Source organism: Gracilinanus agilis, chromosome 1 (genome assembly GCF_016433145.1).
Source record: "Gracilinanus agilis isolate LMUSP501 chromosome 1, AgileGrace, whole genome shotgun sequence".
Classification (NCBI taxonomy): domain Eukaryota; kingdom Metazoa; phylum Chordata; class Mammalia; order Didelphimorphia; family Didelphidae; genus Gracilinanus; species Gracilinanus agilis.
Window position 1 is genome coordinate 757338059 of NC_058130.1, and position 20593 is coordinate 757358651.

General features: G+C 43.8%; 1 protein-coding gene across 1 annotated transcript in view; it reads left to right on the forward strand.

Moving 5' to 3' along the window:
• Positions 1–280: 280 nt before the first annotated feature.
• TRAFD1 (TRAF-type zinc finger domain containing 1) overlaps positions 281–20593 on the forward strand; it is a 23364-nt gene continuing 3051 nt past the window's right edge. The window contains exons 1-8 of the mRNA XM_044673650.1: positions 281–358; positions 2475–2535; positions 14534–14669; positions 14765–14818; positions 16485–16926; positions 17282–17551; positions 18427–18497; positions 19778–20038. Of these exons, the coding sequence (XP_044529585.1) occupies positions 2492–2535; positions 14534–14669; positions 14765–14818; positions 16485–16926; positions 17282–17551; positions 18427–18497; positions 19778–20038 (1278 nt within the window). The 5' untranslated portion in view covers positions 281–358; positions 2475–2491. The remainder of the gene's footprint in view (positions 359–2474; positions 2536–14533; positions 14670–14764; positions 14819–16484; positions 16927–17281; positions 17552–18426; positions 18498–19777; positions 20039–20593) is intronic.

Below are 20593 nucleotides of genomic sequence, written 5' to 3' on the forward strand. Positions count from 1 at the left end.
AAATAAATAAAGAGTTCTCTCAAGCCTTTGTAGACACCTGGAAACTCAAGCATCTAAACCCCAGACAAGCAGAAGGCGGAGCAGCCAGGAAGCGGACACGCCCTAGAGGCTTGGAGAGCCAATCAGAGAGTGGGAGGCGGGTCCGAAAGGATTCTCGGAGCGACGGGGGCTAGCAGCCAATGACAGTCAGGCCAACTCCGCGAAAGAACCAATCGAAGCGCGGCTGCCTGTAGTGGCCGGAAGCAGCGGTGGTTCTGGGGCGGTTGTCGAGTGTGGGGGCTGAGTGGCTCCGTCGTTTCTGTGGCTGCCGCTACCCCCGCTGCTGCTTGTGACGGCTCTTTTTCTTCATTCTTTCCAGGTGAGCCGGAGGGGCCGCGGCCCTGGCCGTTGATCCTCGAGGGGAGTAGGAAGGGGATTTTCCATGGCTGCTCCGAGGCTGGGAGCTGCTCGCGCGCTCGGAGGTTACGAGGCCTGGAGGGGGAAGGGTGTAGGGGGGGCGACCTCTGGGGCCCCGGCCTTAAGGGGCCCCGAGGCCCCAGAGCCATGGTTCCACCAGTGCTGGGCCTCAGGCCGCGCTGTCTCCGGGCTGCTTTGGCTGGTCCTTGCGCGGGCGGGGCGGAGCGGGGTGGCAGTCGGACCCAGCGCTTCCTGGGGGTGGGCTCGCCCTGCCCTCTGTGGCCCCCAGCCTCGGCCCGCGGTGCCGGTCGAGCCCCGGGGGAGGGAAGGGGAGGGCTAGAAGGAGCAGGCGGGCTTGTGGCGGGCCTCGGCCGCTAGGGACCTGGATGAGTAGAGAGGTTTGAATGGCTCTTTATTTAGGGGGCAGCTATCCCTGTTGCTCCGGCCTGTTATTTTATTTGATCTGTTATTTTGCTAGGGGAAACTATCCTGGCGTTTTTCCAGTTAGAAGACCTCTCACCTCAGTGTAGAAAAGGTTACTTGAGGGGTGGAAAGAGGACTGATGAGATCATGGCTCTTTGGGGGAGAAAAAAAAGAGGGGGCAGCTTGGTGGCTCAGTGGATTTTGAGCCAGGCTTGGAGTTGGGAGGTTCTGGGTTCAAATGTGGCTTCAGACACTTATTAGCTGTGTGACCCTGGGCAAGTCATTGCCTAGCCCTTACTGCTCTTCTACTCTGGAACCAATACACAGTATTGATTCTAAGGCAGAAGGTAAGGGTTTTCAAACAAATCCAAGATTCTGTATAATCTTTCAAATAGGGAGATTGGATAAAGTTCTTTCTAATTCTAAATACAGTGTTCCTAAGTAAAGCTCAATTCATTTATTTAGTCTTATCCTATGATATCCTATGACATATTTAGTCTTATCCTATGAGATAATTTCCACCCTATACTGTTCCTAGGCTAGATGACCTAGGGAGATGGCTTAAACTCTGATAATGGATGAACTGAAGAGAGTTTTGGGAAGTGACTAGCAGTGCCTTCTAAAATGAGCCTTTTCTTGAGCAGGATAATTGAATATATTAAAAAAAAAAACTCTTACCTTCTGCTACTATGCAGTATATAATATATATCAATATATTAGTATAATAAATACCGAGAGAAGGTTTTATATGTTATATGTAAATATAATATTTGTAATATTACCATATGGTATGTACAACATAACTATTAATATATAATAAATTTTTATACCATTTTTAACAACTATCACTCTTTAAATGTCTACTTTTTTCTTCCAATTTTCCATTATTCCAGTATATCAGGGCTGAATATTCAAGCATATTCAGTTCTCTTCAATATGAGATCTGTGTCTTAAAGAAATGACATCTGGCTAACTGTAAGCAAAGGAAATATATGGCATTTGTCAGTTTTTAAATATATTGGGAGAATAAAAATATATATATAATATATATATATAATATATATATAATATAATTATATATAATTTCTAAGACAGAAGAGATAAAATGATTTCCCCCAGGATCATAGCTAGGAAATGTCTGAGTCTGGATTTGAATTGGGGTCCTCCTGACTACAGGTCTTATGCTTCATTCCACTGTGCTACCTAGATTGCTTGATAATTGGGTATTTGTAGTTAAAGATGCAAAATTATGAATACCCCAAAGTGGAAAGAACACTTAATTTGGCATTAGGGGACATGAGTCCCACCACCTAGAGTACTTGGCTGACAAACCACTTCTCTCTTTGGCTTAGATTCCTCATCTCTAAAATAAATTTATGAGTTCCCTTCCAGGTCTAAATCTATGATCTTTTAATCCTCAGTAAAATTGCCAATTTTTTGTAGTGTAAATGTTTCCTTTATGGAAGAGTATTGTAAATTTCGTAAAAAAGAGATTAAATGTTCTTAGGATTCCATGGCATGCTTTCAGAACAGTGATTTTTCTTGGTGACCACAGTTGCTTTCTGATGCAATACTTTTACAGAATCAGTTTCTCTTTTGTTGGTCATCTTTTTACAATTGAAACTGAAAGTACCACTTATTTTTTTTCTCTCTAGTCTTTGGCAAGTTAAAGATGGCAGAAGTGATTGAACAGGAAACTCAACTGTGTGACAACTGGTAAGAAGTTGAATGTGTGAAAATTTCTCATTTCTGATATTTTTAGTTAAACTCTTGTCTTTATATTTACCTTTTGATCCTGGCTTTGTATCCAGTTCTTCCTCCCCTGATCCTTCTTTCCACTCACCCATTAAGATAAAGAATGTTCTTTGTGGGCAGGGACTGATTCCTTTTGGTGTTTTGATCCCCAGGGCTGCCTCCTCTATTTAGTGCTTCTCAATCAGCTGCTTAAGATCATCTTATTGGATCTAGTTGTTGAAATTCACTTTTTTTTTTTTAACCCTTAAGGACCTTCCAGACTGCTAGGTGACTCAGTGGATAGAGAGCTAGGCTTGGAGTCTAGAGGACCTGTATATGGCCTCAGATACTTCCTACCTCTGTGACTCTTAGACAAGTCACTTAATTCCTGTTGCCTAATCCTTACCAATACTTAGTATTCATTCTAAGCCAGTAGTTAAGGATTTAAAAAAAAATAAAAAACCCTTACCTTCCATCTTAGTATCAATTCAAAGACAGAAGAGGCAAAAGCTAGGCAGCTGGAGTTAAGTGACTTGCTTGGGGTAACACAGATAAGAAGGGTTGAGGTCAGATTTGAACCCAGGAACTGCTATGTCGAGGCCTTGTGCTGTAGCCATTGTGATAGCTACCCCTGGAATTAACTTTTCATAGAAATTTGCTATTGTTTGAAGGATTGAACAAGTGATGCCAAGATACTGTTGGGCTTTTGGGCCAGAACAGGAATTTTAGGTGAAATCTAGAAATGGCCAGATTTGGGCAAATTGCTGTCTTTAATCATTTTAATATTTTATTAATGGCTAATTTGGGGGCTGTGCTTGGAGTTAGGGTGAGAGATCAGTGCTCTTGCTCTTTGCCAAGTGCCTTTCGTGCCTGTCATCTGGTGGTGGTGGCAGTCAGGGGTACAGCCTGGAATCTTCTGGGGCTGTATGCTCTAAGGCTTCTTCCATTCTAACAGTCTGTGCTTCTGTCTCAGGACAATTGCTATGAGTATAGCTTCCAGGGCTAGGGCTGGAGTGTCATTTAGTCCAACTGCATTTTTTATTTTTATTTGGAAAATCCAGTTTTATCCTCAGAACTGCATTCCCCCATATGCTCCACCAACTGAGAAAGTAAGAAAAACAAAACTTATTACAAACAGGCATTCAAGCAAAAGAAATTCCCTTATTGACCAACTTTCTCATTTTATAGAGAGATGGCCTTGGAATCAGGAAGAACTGGTTTCTAGTCCTGTCTTTCTGACCCCGTCACTTAATGTCTCAGGAGAGCAGAGGAGCTTCTTAAAACTATGAATATAGAGGCCTTGCTGTTTTCTGTATCTGTGGAGGGAGTTTCCACATTTGTAGGGCCCTCACCTTCCCCCTGCCACTACTTCTTATGGGACTGGTGTTTATATGATACATCAGTGTCCAAAGCTGCAGGTAACCCATGGTTTTTCCTTGAATGGAATTCAGATTTTTCTTCCCTTTGAGTCTATTCTTCTCATAGCTGCCAAACTGATGATTCTAAAACATCAGACCATGGCTTCAAAATCTGCTTGGAAATCATCAATGGCTCCCAGTTCCCTCTTGATAAAATCCATATCCCCAGCCTGACCATCACAGGCCTCTCTTCTGACTACTTTTCCCTCTCTTCCGGAGTTTTCAGTTCCTCTTACATTCCCACATGCCCCGTGTTTCAGTCAGACTAGCAGAACTAACAGGATCTTCAAACATCCAGGAGGTTCCCTCTCTCTTCTTTCTCTCTGCTGTCACCAGGTGGTATTCATGCCTCCACGAGCTCACTTTTCTTTGGTCTGGAGTTCTTTTCCTTGAAGCTCAGCTCCTGGGCCTCCTACCTCTGGGAGGTCTTTGTTCCTCCTTGTGGGTTTTGGCATTTTCCTTTTTGAAACCATTTTGGGTGTTTTGTTAGAGACTTGGGAGAGTAAGTAACCTAACCTTCTTGAGGCCAGTGACTTTGGTTTGATGGTTGGGGAGGGATGGGTGGTCTTCATATCTCTAGCTCCTAACTCAGTGCCTGCCACATGATTGTAAGTAATGGTGCGAAATAGGTATTCCCACCCCCCCACCCCCACCCCTTTTTTAAACCTTTACCTTCCATGTTAAAATCAGTATTGTGTATTGGCTCCAAGGCAGAAGAGTGATAATGGCTAGACTATGGGGGTTTAAGTGTCCTGCTGAGGGTCATACAACTAGGAAGTGTCTGAGGCCAGATTTGAACCTGGGACCATCTGTCTCCAGGCCTGGCTCTCAGTCCACCTAACTGCCTCCTCCTTCTGAATTGAATTGAGGAAATTTCCTTTCCTTCCTTCCTCCCTCCTCCCTCCCCCTCCTCTTCTCTTTTCCCCTCCCCTCTGTCATCCATGGCATGAGATAGTGTGGTTTAAACCTTCATTGAAAGAGATCATTGTCATTTCATCACTTCTTGCTTAGGCCATTGTAATGGTTTTTCCCCTTGGTCTTCCTGCCTCCAGCTGTTCGCTTCTTTCTATGTTCATCTTAGTACAGATGCTGTGAAATGATTGTCCTCAAGAGGAGAATGGCCAGGTCACATTTTTGCTTAAGGAGCTTCAGGCTATCTGCCTCCCTTCTGTGGCTTTGGGTTAAACTACAGACCCCTCTGTGTGGCACATTCTAAATCCAACCATCTTTCAGGGTTCATTGACCGTTATTCCCCCTCATACATCTGCTACCCTAGCTGAACTGGCCTCCATCATTTCCATTCACAGCATTGCTTCTCCCTCTGTGCCTTTTTCTAGTCCATTTCCCAGGCCTGAGTTACTCTTCCTCACTCTTGGGAACCCCATGCACCACCTCCAACACAAGACCGTTTCTGATTCCCAAGATGTTGGTGCCTTCCCTCCAATCACTGTTTTTGCTTTTTTGTTTTAGACCTGAGAATATACCTCACCCAGTGGATTGTGGACTTTTGGGGCACATAGCCTGACTCCCTTTCATAGGGTATCTTCAGTGTATGTATAGCACAGTTCCTCACATATAATTGACAAGTTAATAATTGCTTGTTGACTCTTTTATCAGAGAACATTAGTGTTGCTTCTAATGTTAGAATCATCTTTATAATATCATGAATTCAGTCCTTTCCAGAACTGTTTTCCCAAGCGAGAAAACCACTACCACCCCAGGAAGCAGCTTTCAGTCCCTTTGCAGTGTATAAATAGCTGTGCAGAGAGTCACAGGCTGAGCTGTTGCTACCTTACAGCAGAGCCAATGAAAACAGGGCAGAGCTATTTATTTAAAGAAAAGGTTTAGGCAGCGAGGAATGTGACTAAGCACCTCCAGTGCATCCTCCCTCAGACTGGTGAACGTGTTGAGTCCAGGCCACTAAACCTTTCAATTTCCAGTTCTTTTCTTCATCGTTCCTATTTACCAAAAAGTAAAAGGTAATTTTAACATCATGCAAAATTGTGAGCTCCAAGCTAGGTGGCCTAGCTGGGTAACCTTGGAGGAAAGGAGAGAAATTCGTTATGATTAGAAGTATGCCTTCTCCTAATCCTTGGCTTTTTCTAAAACTAGAGATGGCTATGGACTGAGATAAAAGCTCTTCCTTTGCAGGACTTTCATTTTTAAACCCTTCCCTTCTGTCTTAAAATTGACTCTTAAGTATGAATTCCAAGGTAGAAGAGTGGTAAGGGCTGGGCTGTTAGAGTTAAGAGACTTGCCCAAGGTCACACAGCTAGGAAGTGTCTGAGACCAGATTGGAATCCAAGACCTCCCATCTTCAGGCCTGGCACTCTATCCACTAAGCCACTTAGCTGCCCCACTTTGTGGGGCTTTTTGAACTCTGCTTTTGGTCTTAAGACTTTGGTTTTGTGGGTGGGAGTGGGTTGAGCAGTTGGATATTTATTGCCATCCTTGTATTGTCTCCTATTTGTCTAAATACTGATTTCTGTCTAAGGTGAGATTTCATCTTTCATCAGCTCTTCCTCTGGGACCGTCTGTTCTCTCCCATTTATCTCTTAGCAGTAGCACTGCTTGACTCTGGCTGTAGGGATAGAGGAAGCATGGAGATACATATTTATTCTAAATATATATAATATGCACACATAGATTTATCAAGTCCTACCAGTTTTTCTCATTTCTAGTGACACTTTTTTTAAGGGGGGATTCTCTTGATAATTTTGCCTTCAAGAATTTTTTTCTTAGAGCAATATCATGGAATGATCAACTGTAATAGACTTAGCTACCATCAGCAATACAGTGATCCAGGACAATTCTGAGGGACATATGACAAAGAATGCTATCCCCCTCCAGAGAAAGAATCATTGGGAGTCAAAATGTCAATGAAAACATACGATTTTCCTCTTATTATTTATTGGGTATATGTTTTGAGGTTCTGATTTTATAGGATTATTCACTTATAAAAATGAATAATATAGAAATATGTTTTGTGTGATAATGCATGTCTAACCCAGAAAAAAAATAAGTCCTCCAAATCTAAAAAAAAAATTTTTTTTTTAAACTTAGGAGGAACAGCTAGGTAGCACAGTTGATAGAGCATCAGGTTTAGAGTCAGGAGGTCCTGAGTACAAATGTGACCTTCAGAGTCTTATAGCTGTGTGATCTTGAGCAAGTCATTTAACTCCAATTGCTAGCCCTTGCTGCTCTTCTGTCTTAGAATTGATACTAAGACAGATAGTAAGGATTGAAAAAAAATTCTTTTACTTAGTTCAAGTAGCTGTTGTGTTCCTAATGTCTTCCTTCATTTTCCACTCTCCTCACCTAAGACTTATAAATCAGTAAATACCTTATAGATGGTTGGGTTTTGAGCAGAACTTACTGACAACTTTGTGATTATTTTATCAAAATGGTTATTATAAATCTGGCTTCTTAAATGAGCCTAATTTTAATTAAGTTTCAGAAAGATTTAAGTTGGAAAAATCCAATAAAAGGACACCGAATATCTCATCTGAAATTTTTAAAAAATTGTTGTTTTAAAAATTTTTTTTCTATTACTTCATTTCCAAATCATGTTCTCCCCTTCCCTCCTTTGTCTGGTCCCACCCCATCCTCCTATTCCCAAAGAGCCATCTCTTATAACAAAGCAGAATGAGGATGGGAAATGGTTGAGCACAAACAACACATCAGCTTCCATGCCTATTCTATGCCCATATCTGTAGAGGCAGGAAGACCCTTATAGTCTGCTTTCCCGGTTAAGCTTGGTCATAATAATCAGATGTTTCATTTCTTCCTTATTAGTCTTCATTGTCCATACTTCTCTTTGTGTTAGTTCCCATAAGGCTTCCCAGGCTTCTTTGTATTTGAGATAGTCATTATTTCCAATGGCATAATTTCCATTTCATTTACATGCTGCAATTTGTTTAGTCCATTCCCTGATAATGGGCATCTACTCTCTAGTTCTTTGTTACTACAAAAAATACAATGGTAAATATTTTGATGTATATGGGCCCTTTCTGTCTTTGACTTATGTGGAGTGTGAGGGTTTGCTGTATACATCTAACAAGAATTTCTGAGTCAAACAAGTTTGGACATTTTAGTTATTTTCTTAGCATGATTCCACATTGCTTTCCAGTATGGTTGGATCGGTCAACAGCTCCTTCAGCACTGACTATAACAGTTTTTATCATCTTTGCCAGTTTAGTGGGTGAGAAGTAAAACTTTAGTTATTTTGGCTTACTTTTATTAGTGACTAGGAGCTATTTTTCATATGATTGTTTGTAGTTTGCAGTTCTTGCAAAATATATTTTGCCATTTATTCTTTGTGGAATGGCTTTTGGTCTTATGTGTGACCTCTCTTTTCCACTGTCCCCCAGTATCTCAGGATATCATGTCATCATTTGATGGCAAGAATTTTTTTTTAATACACAGAATTTCTTATCTTAGTTGGACTGATTTTTTTTTTTCATGCAAAAACAGCTCAATTGCATGAAATCATGATGATCTGTTTTGCTTTTTGATTGCTTCTATACTATGGTTGCAGATTCTTCCTTATACCTTAGCTTTAAAATGTTTCTGAGCTGGCTCTCTTGTTTTTTTACAGTATGACTATTAGCATTCAGGTCATGTATCTTTTTTTTAAATTTAGGATTTCTAATTTATTTCCTGAATATCAAATAGGTTATGTGTCTGCTGTGAGCTTAATGTGGTACATGTTGTATGATATTGGAAGCTATTTTTTTAAACCTTTTTACCCTCTGACCTAGAATCAGTACTAAGTACAGGTTCCAAGGCAGAAGAGTAGTAAGGGCTGGGATATTGGAGTTAAGGGACTTGCCCAGGGTCACACAATTAGGAAGTGTCTGAAGGTAGATTTTAAGCCCAGGACTCCCCTTCTTGGGGCCTGGCTTTGTCTCCACTGAGCCACCTAGCTGCCCCTGTGACCTGTTTTTTTGCTAAACAATTTTTTAAATTTTCCCAGTAGTTCTTGTTAAGAGGTTTTTTTCCTAGATAATTGATATTCCCATGTTAATCAAATGCTGGTTTGACTTTGATTGTTTCTGATTCTTCCTTATCCATCTTCTAATGATTTACTATTCTATATTTTGACCAATATCAAAGGTTTTATAGTAATGCATATAATACATATGGGGGATGAATTGTTTACACATTAAGAGGGAGATAAACAAATAGCTTCTCAAAATTCAACTCTAAGGGTTATTTTGTTGTTTAGTTGTTTTCAGTTGTGTCTAACTCTTCTTCATTGACCCCATTTGGGGTTTTCTGGGCAAAGAAACTGAGGTGGTTTGCCACTTCCTTCGACTGTTCATTTTATAGATGAGGAAACTGAGACAGTCTCGTGACTTGCTTAAGGTCACCCAGCTAGTTAAGTGTCTGAGGCCAGATTTCAAACTCAGGTTTTGCTGACTTATGGCACTCTATCCATTGTGCCACCTCACTCCACAAACTGGGATTGGGAAGACCTTTTATAAAGTGAGGCAGAGTGAAGTTAGCGGTACCAAAATAGTTAATATAGTGATTCATAGAAATAAGGAGAAATCCATCTTTGAAAGGCTTGAGGATTTTGATAAGTGCAGTGGTAAGCCACAATTCCAGAAGAGTGAGACACTACTTAATTTCCTGCCAGAGAACAGATGAGCTTAAAATGCAGAGACATCTATATCTGGGGGCATGGATGTGGGTGTGGCCAATAAGGGAATTTGTTTTGCTGGGCTATGTGTATTTTGGATAAAGGTTTTATTTGGATGTTTTTTTTTTGTTTGTTTGTTTTTTATTCATTGGGGGGGATTAAGTTGAAAGGGAGAGATGATAAAAAACATGTAACCCCCACTGCCTACCCTTATCACTCTTCTGCCTTGGAGCCAATACAAAATAGGAAGGTAAGGGTTTAAAAAAAAAACATGTAAAAAATGATTTTTAAAAAATCTAAAAAAGTAATTAAAAATTGCTTCTCTCTCAAGTTTTAACTAACATTTCTCCAGCCTTTTTTGAAAGCCAAGGCCTAGAGAGAAAGGAATTTAAGTTAAATAGATAATTGGTCATCTTTTGTGGTCTTTATTGTAGTCAGTTATTCTCAAATTACACTACATTCTTTTTTCAAGGGGACTTGCTTTTGGGAAATGAGCTTTTGAGAATATCCAGGAAGATATCCAGTCAGGAGTTGATGGTGCTTAGGAGAGCAATTAGGGCTGGATGCATAGGTTTGTGAATCACCTTCTGTGGTGACAACTTGAATCTTTGGGAGTTGATGAGAGATTCCTTTTATAAGTCTTTTAAACCCATACCTTCTGTCTTAGAATCAATGCTAAGTATTGTTTCCAAGTCAGAAGAGCAGTAAGGTTTAGACAGTGGGAGTTAAGTAATTTGCCCAGGGTCACGTGGCTAGGAAGTGTCTGAGGCTAGATTTGAACCCAGGACCTCTAGGCCTGTCTCTATCCACTAAGCCATCTGGCCACTCCTAGAATATAGTTTTGTAGGACCAAAAGGTGAATATTGTTATGAGACTGTTACCAACATCAAAGATTTGTTCATTTCCTTGAGTCTTTTCTGTGCTAGACTGAATTCCAATAGGTGACTTATATTGCTTTAAGGCTTATTTACAAAGTGTTATCTGTCTAGGGCCCAATTTGATCCATACATCTTTTGAGGTAAGCAAGGCTTACAGAAGATGTTCCTTTTGGTGGACAGTAAGCTCAGTAGGAGTCAGTGGTGAGATATGGCAGCCACAATGGCTATTGCTGTCTTATAAGATAGATGTTAGACTTGTTCTGCTTGGCCCCAGAGGCCAGAACTAGAAGAAATGGATGGACAAGAGAGAAATTTAGGCTTTAAACTGCCCTGTAATAAAAACTATCCATGAGTGACCTGGGCTGCTTCAAGAGGTGAGGCTGGATCATCTATCTCATCGAGAGAACTTGTTCAGGTCCAGGCCTCTGAGTTACTTGCCAGCCCAGAAATTCTCTAACTTACTAGTGTCAGGGGTGGGGGCAGGTGACCACTTGTCTCCTGATTCCAAGCCTGACACTCTCCACTTTGGTAAGCTTCAGATGAATGAATTTCTGTTGTGTTTTGTAAATATAATAAGTTGCTATACAAATCTCCATCATTTTATTGTGACATTTTACCACAATTATTTTTGTTCACTTCTTGTCTTTCTAGAATAGACTCCTGGAGGGCTGAGATTGGTTAATTGTCATTCAAGCTTGAGAACTTTTGGTCTAATTTATCTTTTTATCTCCTTAAGTCAATTAAATCAAATTAGTTCTTTGTTATATGACTTGGGTGTATACTGCTTTTGGGCAGGCCCAACCCAACCTAGTTCAGATTTCTGTGGCAACCAACTTGATATTATTATTGGTGTGTAATTAACTCTTGACTGGAGAGTGAGGCAAGACCTAGAGATTGAAAATGGGGGGTTTAGCTTGGAGATCTTAGGATTTAGAATTGGAAGAAGCCTTTCAGAACAGGACTTCTTTACTTTTTTTTGTGTCTTGGTCACTTTGGACAGTCTAAGGAAGTCTAGGGGCTCCTTCTCAGAATGATGTTTAAATTCATAAAATAAAACACATAGGAAAAGAGATATTGAAATATGGTACTATATGTTTATTCAAATAAATAGTCAGAAAGCCCCTGCTCTAGAACATCTAGTCTAACGTTCCTTCCTTCTCCCTTTAGTTTGTTGACAAGGGAACTGGCTCCACAGTGTTGTGCCTTCTTAGTAGCAGCTCTCAGTCACAATTCCTTTATAAGTTAAGGCTTTTCCCACCAGAGGTCTAACTTTCTACCTTTTAGGACTGTACCAAATTGAGTCAAAATCAGCCCACACCCTCAGAATCCATTGTAGAGTAATTGCACAGACAGATATGAAATTTGTGGTTAATTGAAACAGTTTTTCCTTGGCTCAGAAAAACTCATGAACAGTTTTTTTTTTAAGTTTTAATTAGGAAAGTGTGGGGGGAGGGGAGACTGCCTGTATTCCAGAATGTTCCAGATGTATTGTAGGTAATTTTGTTTGACTAGTTGAGTTACTTTATCGGACTCAACTCTCATGGAGTTTGAGGGGAGGAGCACCTGTTTTTAGATTTGATTTTAAGTTTGTGAAGGCAGGGTTCTTTGGGAGAGGACTGCTCTGACCTTTGTCACCCAGCTGTTAAGCTTTTGAGGGGGCATATTTTCAAAGTAATTTTAGAAGAGTCTATGGGAACAGGTGATGGGATCAGATGAACTGACTGTTTGTTACAGGAGTAATTGGATTAGCTGAGCTGTGAAGACCCTTTGCAATTGTGAAGTCCAGGGAGAAGATTGGAAAAGGGGACCCAAGCTGAATATTGGGAAAGTTTTTAGATGAGTGAATAAGAAAGGAGATGGCATTCTGTGTGAGGAAAATAAAAGCAAAGGTGAGAGGGTAGAAATGGCCTCAGTGTGCTTGTGGCAGTATTGAGGGAGACAGGCTTAACTAAAGTAGACTGGTACACCTTGTCAGGCTGCATAATAACGATCATTCAAATAGCACCTGCTCTGTGCCAGGCTAAGCACTTTACAGTTAATTTTTCATTGGATCCTCACAAGAGCTCTGGGAGGCAGGTGCTATCCATATCCCCATTTTGCAGAGGAGTAAACAGGTCAAGTGGCTTGTTCAGGGTTCCTCTCACAGCTAGAAAGTGCTTGAATTTGTATTTAGGTCTTCCTGATTCTAGGCTGGGTACTTATGGTAGGAAAGGCTCACTGAGTTTACTCTTTTCCTTTGACCCAAGAAGTAATCTGTGTTTTTCTTTGCTTTTTAAAAAAGTTTTATTGGAGCCTTTGTTTTTATATGACAATTATTTCTGAATTTAAACTTCCCTTGTGACAAATGAAAAATGATTAAAAGCAAAACCTCAGGAGTCTTGGACATTGAGCTGCCCTGCAAGCATTGATGAGAAGTGCCTTCTATGTGGGGGCCCTGGGGATACAAAGAGAAAGCCCAAATCATCTGCCCCTAAGAGCCAGGAGAGCCATTCTAACAGAGACCCAGATCAGTGATGGGGGTCTCTACAACAGGCCCTGCTGTGCTCCCCAGATTTCTCTGGGTTCTGCCTCATTTGTTTTTTTTCTTACAGAGGAACCATATTCCATTGCTTTTGATTGGCAAGGCCCCAGCTGATGGGCAACCTCTTAATTGCTAGTTCTTTGTTATTCCTACCATCAGAAGTGCTACTCTAGATATCACTAATAATAATAGCAGTTATTTATATAGGGCTACTCTTCTTGGAAACTTGGGCTAGGTATATGCCCTTGGGTCTCTGGCTTTGAGGGTTTGGACTGATATTTTCTTAGCATAATTGCAAATGGCTTCTCAGAATGGCTGCCCAGTTCCCAGCTCCCCAGCGTTGGATTTGGGTCCTTGTCTTTTGATAGCCCTATCATTTCCCCATCTTTTGCCATCTACCATTTTGCTGGATAGGAGGTGAAATTTTTTATTTGAACTTGGATTTTTCTTTTTTGGTGACTGGAAACAGTCTTCTCCCTGGTCGCCAGTAGAGAGCTTGCTCTTTTCCTTTTTTTTCTCCAGTATATCTCACATTATTTTATTTATTTTATATTTTTCCATGGTTACATGATTCATGTTCTCTCCCTTCCCTCTTCCCTCCCCCTCCCCCTCCCCTGAGCTGACATTGCTCTTCTACTTCTCAGAACCTATCATGAGTCAGGAAGTATTTATTGAGTGCTGAGTATCACTGTGCTGGGCCTTGGGGAGAGAGTTCAGAAATCAAGCTGGAGGTTTGTTTTTGTTTTTTAAACACTTACCTTCTGTCTTAGAATCAATACTGGGTATTGGTTCCAAGGCAGAAGAATGAGAAGGGCTAGGCAATGAGAGTGAAGTGACTTGCCCAGGGTCACACAGCTAGGAAGTGCCTGAGGCCAGATTTTGAACCCAGCACCTCCTGTCTCTGGACCTGGCTCTCAGTCCACTGAGCCACTCAGCTGTCCCCTTGGAAGAAGATACGGTTTTTAAAATGAGAAAAAGAAATGAAGCTGGCTTTGTTCTCCAGTGAATACACAATAACACTCTTAATACACACAATATCCACACACGGTAACATGTTGGTGGGAAAGGTGGCCAGAGCTGCTATTGCTACTGGAGCAGGGGAGGGGACTCATCTACACTTTCTTGAATTTAGATTTTAGAACTCAGTCACTTCATGTCAAAGGATTGAAGCCTGAATCTGTACCTCGTATGTTCCCTTAAATTAGGCACTTCTAAGTCCTGGGATAAGTGTGGATTATTCATTATGTGGAAGACTGTTTGAAGACTCAGAGTATTACACAGTTAACTCAAAACTTAGAGGATTTCATTTTCTAAAGCAGTGGAGAGATCAGGAAAATAGGGAGAAACACGGGGGATAAAAGGGTTGAGCTACAGCATCAGCATGAGCTGGTATGTATACCCCCAAGTATAGACCTTGGCGTGTGGAGTGGTTCATCTTGTAGTTGATGACACACAGGATGGGGGAATGGGTTATAGCTATCAGTAAATACTTTTGCTCCTGTTTTGTTTATTTCTGTAGCAAAAGAGAAATCCCCACGCCCAACTTTACCATCCATGAAATTCACTGTCGGCGAAACATTGGGATGTGCCACATCTGTAAAGAGCCAGTCCCCAAATCTGAGATGAAGACCCACATGGAGTCAGAGCACAGCCAGGTAGCTTAATCCTCCCGTCTTCCAGACTCACAGCTCTACAGTGTAGTGAGCTTATCTTCTGAAAACAGACTTAATCATTCTTCATTCTCCCCCAGGTGACCTGTAAGTGTAACATGAAGATGGAAAGACGGCAGTTAACAAATCACGAGGTTGGTACACTTGCCCCCAGGAGGGAGGAATGTGTTAGTTTGGATCTTACTTGCATTTGTAAAGCAGGAAACCTATTAGCTGAGCCTCAGTTTGCCCGTCCTTCCTGCTGGGCCTCTTCTTTGGCTCTTCCTTGGTTATGGTCCTGCTAGGATCAGAAGGCCAGGCTAGGGCTGTGAGTCCAGCTGTTGGTGGAACTGAGTCCAGGCTTGTGGTGGAAGGTGTCACAGTCTCTTGGGCACAAGGCCCAGCTAATGTCATCACTTCATTCTGACCTGCCTATTTCTCACTTGCTGCTTCTACAAGAATAGACTCTCAAACAGCATTTGGTGGGAAACCCCAGCACCCCTTTAATCTAAGTAGATTCTGAACTCGAGGTGGAGTCAGTTAGTTAACTAATCCACTTGGGTCAGAGGAGAGAGGAGCGCCTTAGACAATGCAGACACTGCTTCAGAGACTTCTACTGCTTGTCTTTTCTTCTTTAATAGTGACTTATAGAACTTTCTGTTAGCAAGCATTTAAGCCACATAATGTAGCGGATGAAAGAAGAAATGACTAAGAAAACAAAATTCAAACACATACTATGTTAAGCAGTGTGCCAGTTATATAACAAATTGGAACCAGGTTCCATAGCTTTGATTCTGGAGCCCAAATACAGAGGAGATAGATTTTTTATGCATTAAAAGGAAAACATTTAACAGGCTATAAAGCAGGATACAAAGTTTAGGTAATCTGATTTCTAATTGAAGGAAAGATTAGGGACTTTTATACATTTACTGTTCAGATTTCTTCACTGGCATTATTTATTATTTCTGTGCTAAAGGTAGGGAAAGTTTGTGAGCTTAAACTGAGGCTTGTCCTTTTAGGGTAAAGTTGCATTCCCTGGATCTCTCTTAGCTTGATAGCAGTAAATTACATAAACCTTAGAAATAGTATTATATTAAAAGCTTCAGAGGTGGGAAATGGCTTTGTACTCATCATAAAATCCTTCATGCCCATTTATTAATTTTTTTTTAAACCCTTAACTTCTGTGTCTTGGTTCCAAGGCAGAAGAGTGTTAAGGGTGGGCAATGGGGGTCAAGTGACTTGCCCAGGGTCACACAGCTGGGAAGTGTCTGAGGCTGGGTTTGAACCTAGGACCTCCTGTCTCTAGGCCTGACTCTCAATCCACTGAGCTACCCAGCTCCCCCTCATTTATTGATTTTTAATGACCACTTTCATTTAGGCATGAAATTCAGTTTGTGCATGTTTAACTATTATATTACGTTTGGGGGAGCCTCTTAATGTGGGCAGTTTCTGGTGGGACCTTGCACAAATACTTGAAGATTGAGAAATGTTTTTCTGGTCACCAAAATCTCCCAGCTCAAGCCCAAAGCAACAACAGTTGATAGAAATCTGTGGCGTAGTATGGTGGGTGACTAGGTTGTTGCATTAAGGGCATTGGAGTGAGACCCCAAGGAAGGAGCTCCTTGGCAAGGGTCAGAAGGAGAAAGGTGGCAGGGGTGGACCTGTACCTCCAAAGGAGCCCTGTTAACTGGGCTGGGGGTTAGCTAATCCTGGGGCAGGTGGAGGTGGAAGCTTTGAATGCCTGTTGTCAGCCCTGCTTCCCCTTTCCCAAGGATGTGGCCTGGGTCACTGAAGCAAGCCTCCAGCTGTTCTGTTTTGCAGGCCCTGGAATGCCCCTTGAGGCTTGCCGTCTGCCAGCACTGTGAGTTGGAACTTGCATTCCTCAAACTGAAGGACCACGAAGATTACTGTGGAGCCCGCACTGAGCTGTGTGGCAAGTGTGGCCGAAATGTCATGGTGAAAGATCTCCAGGCTCACCCTGAAGTGTGTGGGAGGGAAGGGGAGGACAAGAGAGAGTCAAGAGCAAGGCCTTCCCGTGGTTATGAGAGTGAGGAAGAGGAGGAGGAGGAAGAGGAGGAAGATGGAGCCTGGTTCATAGCACAGACCGTGCAGAGCCTCCTGGGGCCTGAAAACCCCACAAGACCTCTGCGGAGGCTCTCAAGGTCTCTGGAGAATCCCTTTTATAGCCGTCTGATAGCGGACCAGATGGCAAGAAATCCAAACCGAGGGGCTGGATTGGCCATGCAGCTAGACCAGAATCGAGGTGAGCCATCTTGGGCATTGGTGGGAGCAGAGGAGGGTATGGTGGAAAAGGGCCCAGAAACAGCTGCTGGAATCCCAGGAGGTCCAGGGGTGCTGTGTTATGGCAGGAGAGAGGGGAAGACCTAAGGCTTCTGAGTTTTCCTGAAGGGGGGGGGGGTGGAGTGTGGCAATGACGTGTGGAGCAATCTGGCTTCCTTCCTGCTCTCTTGTGTGATGAAGGACATGCCCCCGGCAGACCTGGCAACAATTCTCATTTGATATGAAATATAAGAAAGAGCTGGTGCACAGGCAGGGAGCACCTGACCGCCTGCCTGCCTACCTCTAATAGGTTCTTTGTGTGCTGGTTTTTGCTCAAGGAGAGGAACAGGAGAGACAAAAAGGGAATAAAAGCAAGCGGTCCCCTACAGTGTCTGGTGAAGAAGACGCCCATTTGGACTACATGCTGGCTCTGAGTCTGCAGAGTGAGAGCAGCGCCCCCAGCGGTGCGGCCACCCATCTTGAGGACTTCTGGAGAGCTGTGTGTGCTGAAGACCTCGGTCCCACTGGGAGTTTGGGCCAGGCCCAGGATGCTGGCCTGCCCTATGCGGAGCCTTTCCTAGCCCCTGAAGGGCCAAACGAGTTGAAGAGTGAGTTAAAAAACCAAACCAAACCACCATCTAAGTTGGGAAACCCACTTCAGGGAACCTGGTAAAAGAATGTCAGCTGCTGAGGCATTTGGTGATAGCATTTCCTACTGTGAAGGTAGAGCACAAGGTAGATCAGTGGTCAGTGCTCGGAGGGAAGCTGGGACCTTTTGGATCTCCCCCACCTCTCTGAGGAGATTTTTTAGGAACTGGATGGATAGTGGGTGATGGTCACGGTGTGTCACCTGGCTAGACTCAGAATGAAGTTGAGAACCCAGAAATTCCCGTGTGTGGACGAGGTGTCCACCATCCTTTGGGAGTGGGGTTTGTTTTACTGTTTCTGAAGGCGTTATTGAGATTGAAGACAAAATAACATTTTCTTGGGACTTTCTTGTGGGTGTTCTTGACCACTTTCTTTTGACCACCTTTTATATATCTTTGGAAAATGAGAGGATCTGTGGAACTCCTGATTCATCCTTAGTGTTCTGAAAAGACAGTCTCAGACTGAGGTGACTACTTAGAGCCTGATTTTTGGAGAGTTTAGTAAGCCACTTGAGGCAGTTGGGACTGATTGTGCCCCACGCTCCCTTGTACCTACTGGTGAGTGTGAGCTAATCAGGGGGCCTGGCCAGGTACAAATGGTAACCAGCATGGGGAGATACTGTCTGGGCACGAAAAAAGTGGGGGCCAAAGGGGTGATGATGCGTCATTGGCCCAACTGGCAGCGAGAGAGCACTGTAGAAGACATCCGTTTTACGTTAAAGGATCCACTGGGATGCGAGGAACCTGCCCTGGCTTGGCCTCTGATGGTCCGGCCTTCAGGTGCTCAGGCTGATCAGGGCTCTGATAGAGCCATTTCCATTTTAACCTCATTGCAGATAATGAGACCATGCTGCCTTGTGAGTTCTGTGAAGAACTTTATCCGGAGGAAGACCTCATTCTCCATCAGGTAGGTGGGGAGCCGGGCAGGAGCGAGGCCTGGGGTTTGCCCTCTTGATGTTGTTGCTGAGACTTCATGGAAAGGGTTGTGCGCACAGGGAGGGTCCTGAGAGGGGCGGGGCCTGTGGAGAAGGGGGGTCTCTGGCTTAGCACGCCATGGCCATGGCTCCTTGCAAACACTTACTGTGTGCCTGGTGTTCACAAGAGCCCTGTGCATGCTCTGAGGGCTTGGGCAGGGCACACCTGCGGTTCTGAAGACGTTTGAGTCGCCCAAGAAAGGGCTGTGGGAAGGTTGAGTTAGAAGGTCTTAGAAGGGACGGGAACCCACGAATGGAGGAGGTCGGATGGCAAGCTTTAGGTGCCTGCCGCACGCCACGTGCTGGAGGTGCAAAGACAAACATGAAACATGGGAAAATGCCCTTAAGACAATGCGGTGCGCATGTGTGGCCATGTATAGTTTCAGTCTAAGGTGATTGGGGTGGGGGAGGGCACCAGCATTTGGGTGAGGGAACAGGGATTCTGGGAGGCAGAGAAAACTGGTGTCTTTGACAACCAAGGAAGCTTGAAGAGTCGTGAATTTGGAAGAAAGATGAATTCTATTTTGGACATTTTGAATTTGAGATGTTTCTGGATCATTGAGTTTGAAGTGTTCAATAGGTTGTTGGTGAAGTGAGACTCAAACTCTGGGTAGCTCCTGGAGCTAATGGATTGGTCCAGGAATTGGCTCTAGAAGGCAATAATGAGAACCTGTGGAAGCTCTGAGGTTACCTATTGAGAGTAGAGAGAAAAGAGAAGAAGGTGCAGGACCGTCTTGGGGAACACCCCCAGGGGCTGCAGTATGGCGAGGTGCCAGTCAGACTGAAAAGGAACAGTTAGACAGGTGGGAGGCCCAGGAGAGCAGAGAACCGTGAAAACCCAGGAAGGCGTGCTCCGAGCGTCCTGGAGGAGAACGCAGGCCACATGCTACAGTGAGGTCCAGAAGGGTGAGAATTGGGGAGAAAAGGCCATTAGAGGGCAGTTAGGTGGTCAGGAGCTGGATTGGTGGCTGGAGTGAGGAGACAAAGGCGAAGGCTGATAGTCCGTCCTAGGAGGGAGGGTGGTAGTTGGTGAGCAGATATTAGAGACCCTCCCTCCCTCTTGCAGTGTAACTCCCCGTAGCCCATCCATCCACTGCTGTCCAAAGAAGAAACCTTAGCATGGGCACAGGTTTGGGGGGAATCTCGCCTGCCATTGGTGGACGTCTCTGATTGCGCTTCCCGGGGTGACTTACCGTCTTCTTCTAAATGGCAGACGGGCTGTAACCCTGCCAGTGCCCTGACTTCATTCAATAAGAGAAGCTCTCCCCCAAGCCTGTCCCAGGATCGAGGGGACCGGGAGAACCACGAGGCTCAGCTTCAAAGATTCCTGGACCTGCCAGCCTCGCGGGCCATCAGCAGCAGGTTTCGTTCCCCATTGGATCTGTCAGCTGTGCCCTCCGGGGAGAGCAGCGTCATCATTCCCTGCGAATTCTGTGGTGTTCAGTTAGAAGAGGAAATCCTTTTCCACCATCAGGTATGCTCTGAAGGTGCAGCCCCTCAGGCGGAGATCACACTTGGGGCTCTCACGGGAAAGGATGTCTTAGTGGACACCCACCAGACCATCACTCGGCTCCTGACTAGAGATCCAAGGCCCACACTAATGGGCCAATAATGCTCGTTTGGCCAACAGAGAGGCTAGCTTTGGTGACTTGGGAACTGAAAGGCCTTGGCATGGCTTGGTGCTCCAAGATGGGCATTTTGGGTGGTGGGCTGTGGGGCTGTAAGCTTTGGGAGTCCTCTTCCCGCCCCCAGGGCTCGTTGTTGGTTTGGGTTAGGCCTGAGTGGCTGTAGGGGGCCATTAGCTACTCCTGGCTCTCACCAGCCCTGTCTGGGCCCCTTTGGGCAGATCCTTTGTCCTCTTTTTGAATCACTATAAAAAGTGAGAGCTATGGTCCTAGTGGCCCTCTGAGGTTCCTGCTGGCTTCCCCACCTTCTAGTGTGGCCAGTGGGCTTCCTGTTCAGCCCATTTGTTAGAACTAACAATAAAAGTGTCTATCCAACCATTTTAGTGAATTGACCCCAGGGGCGG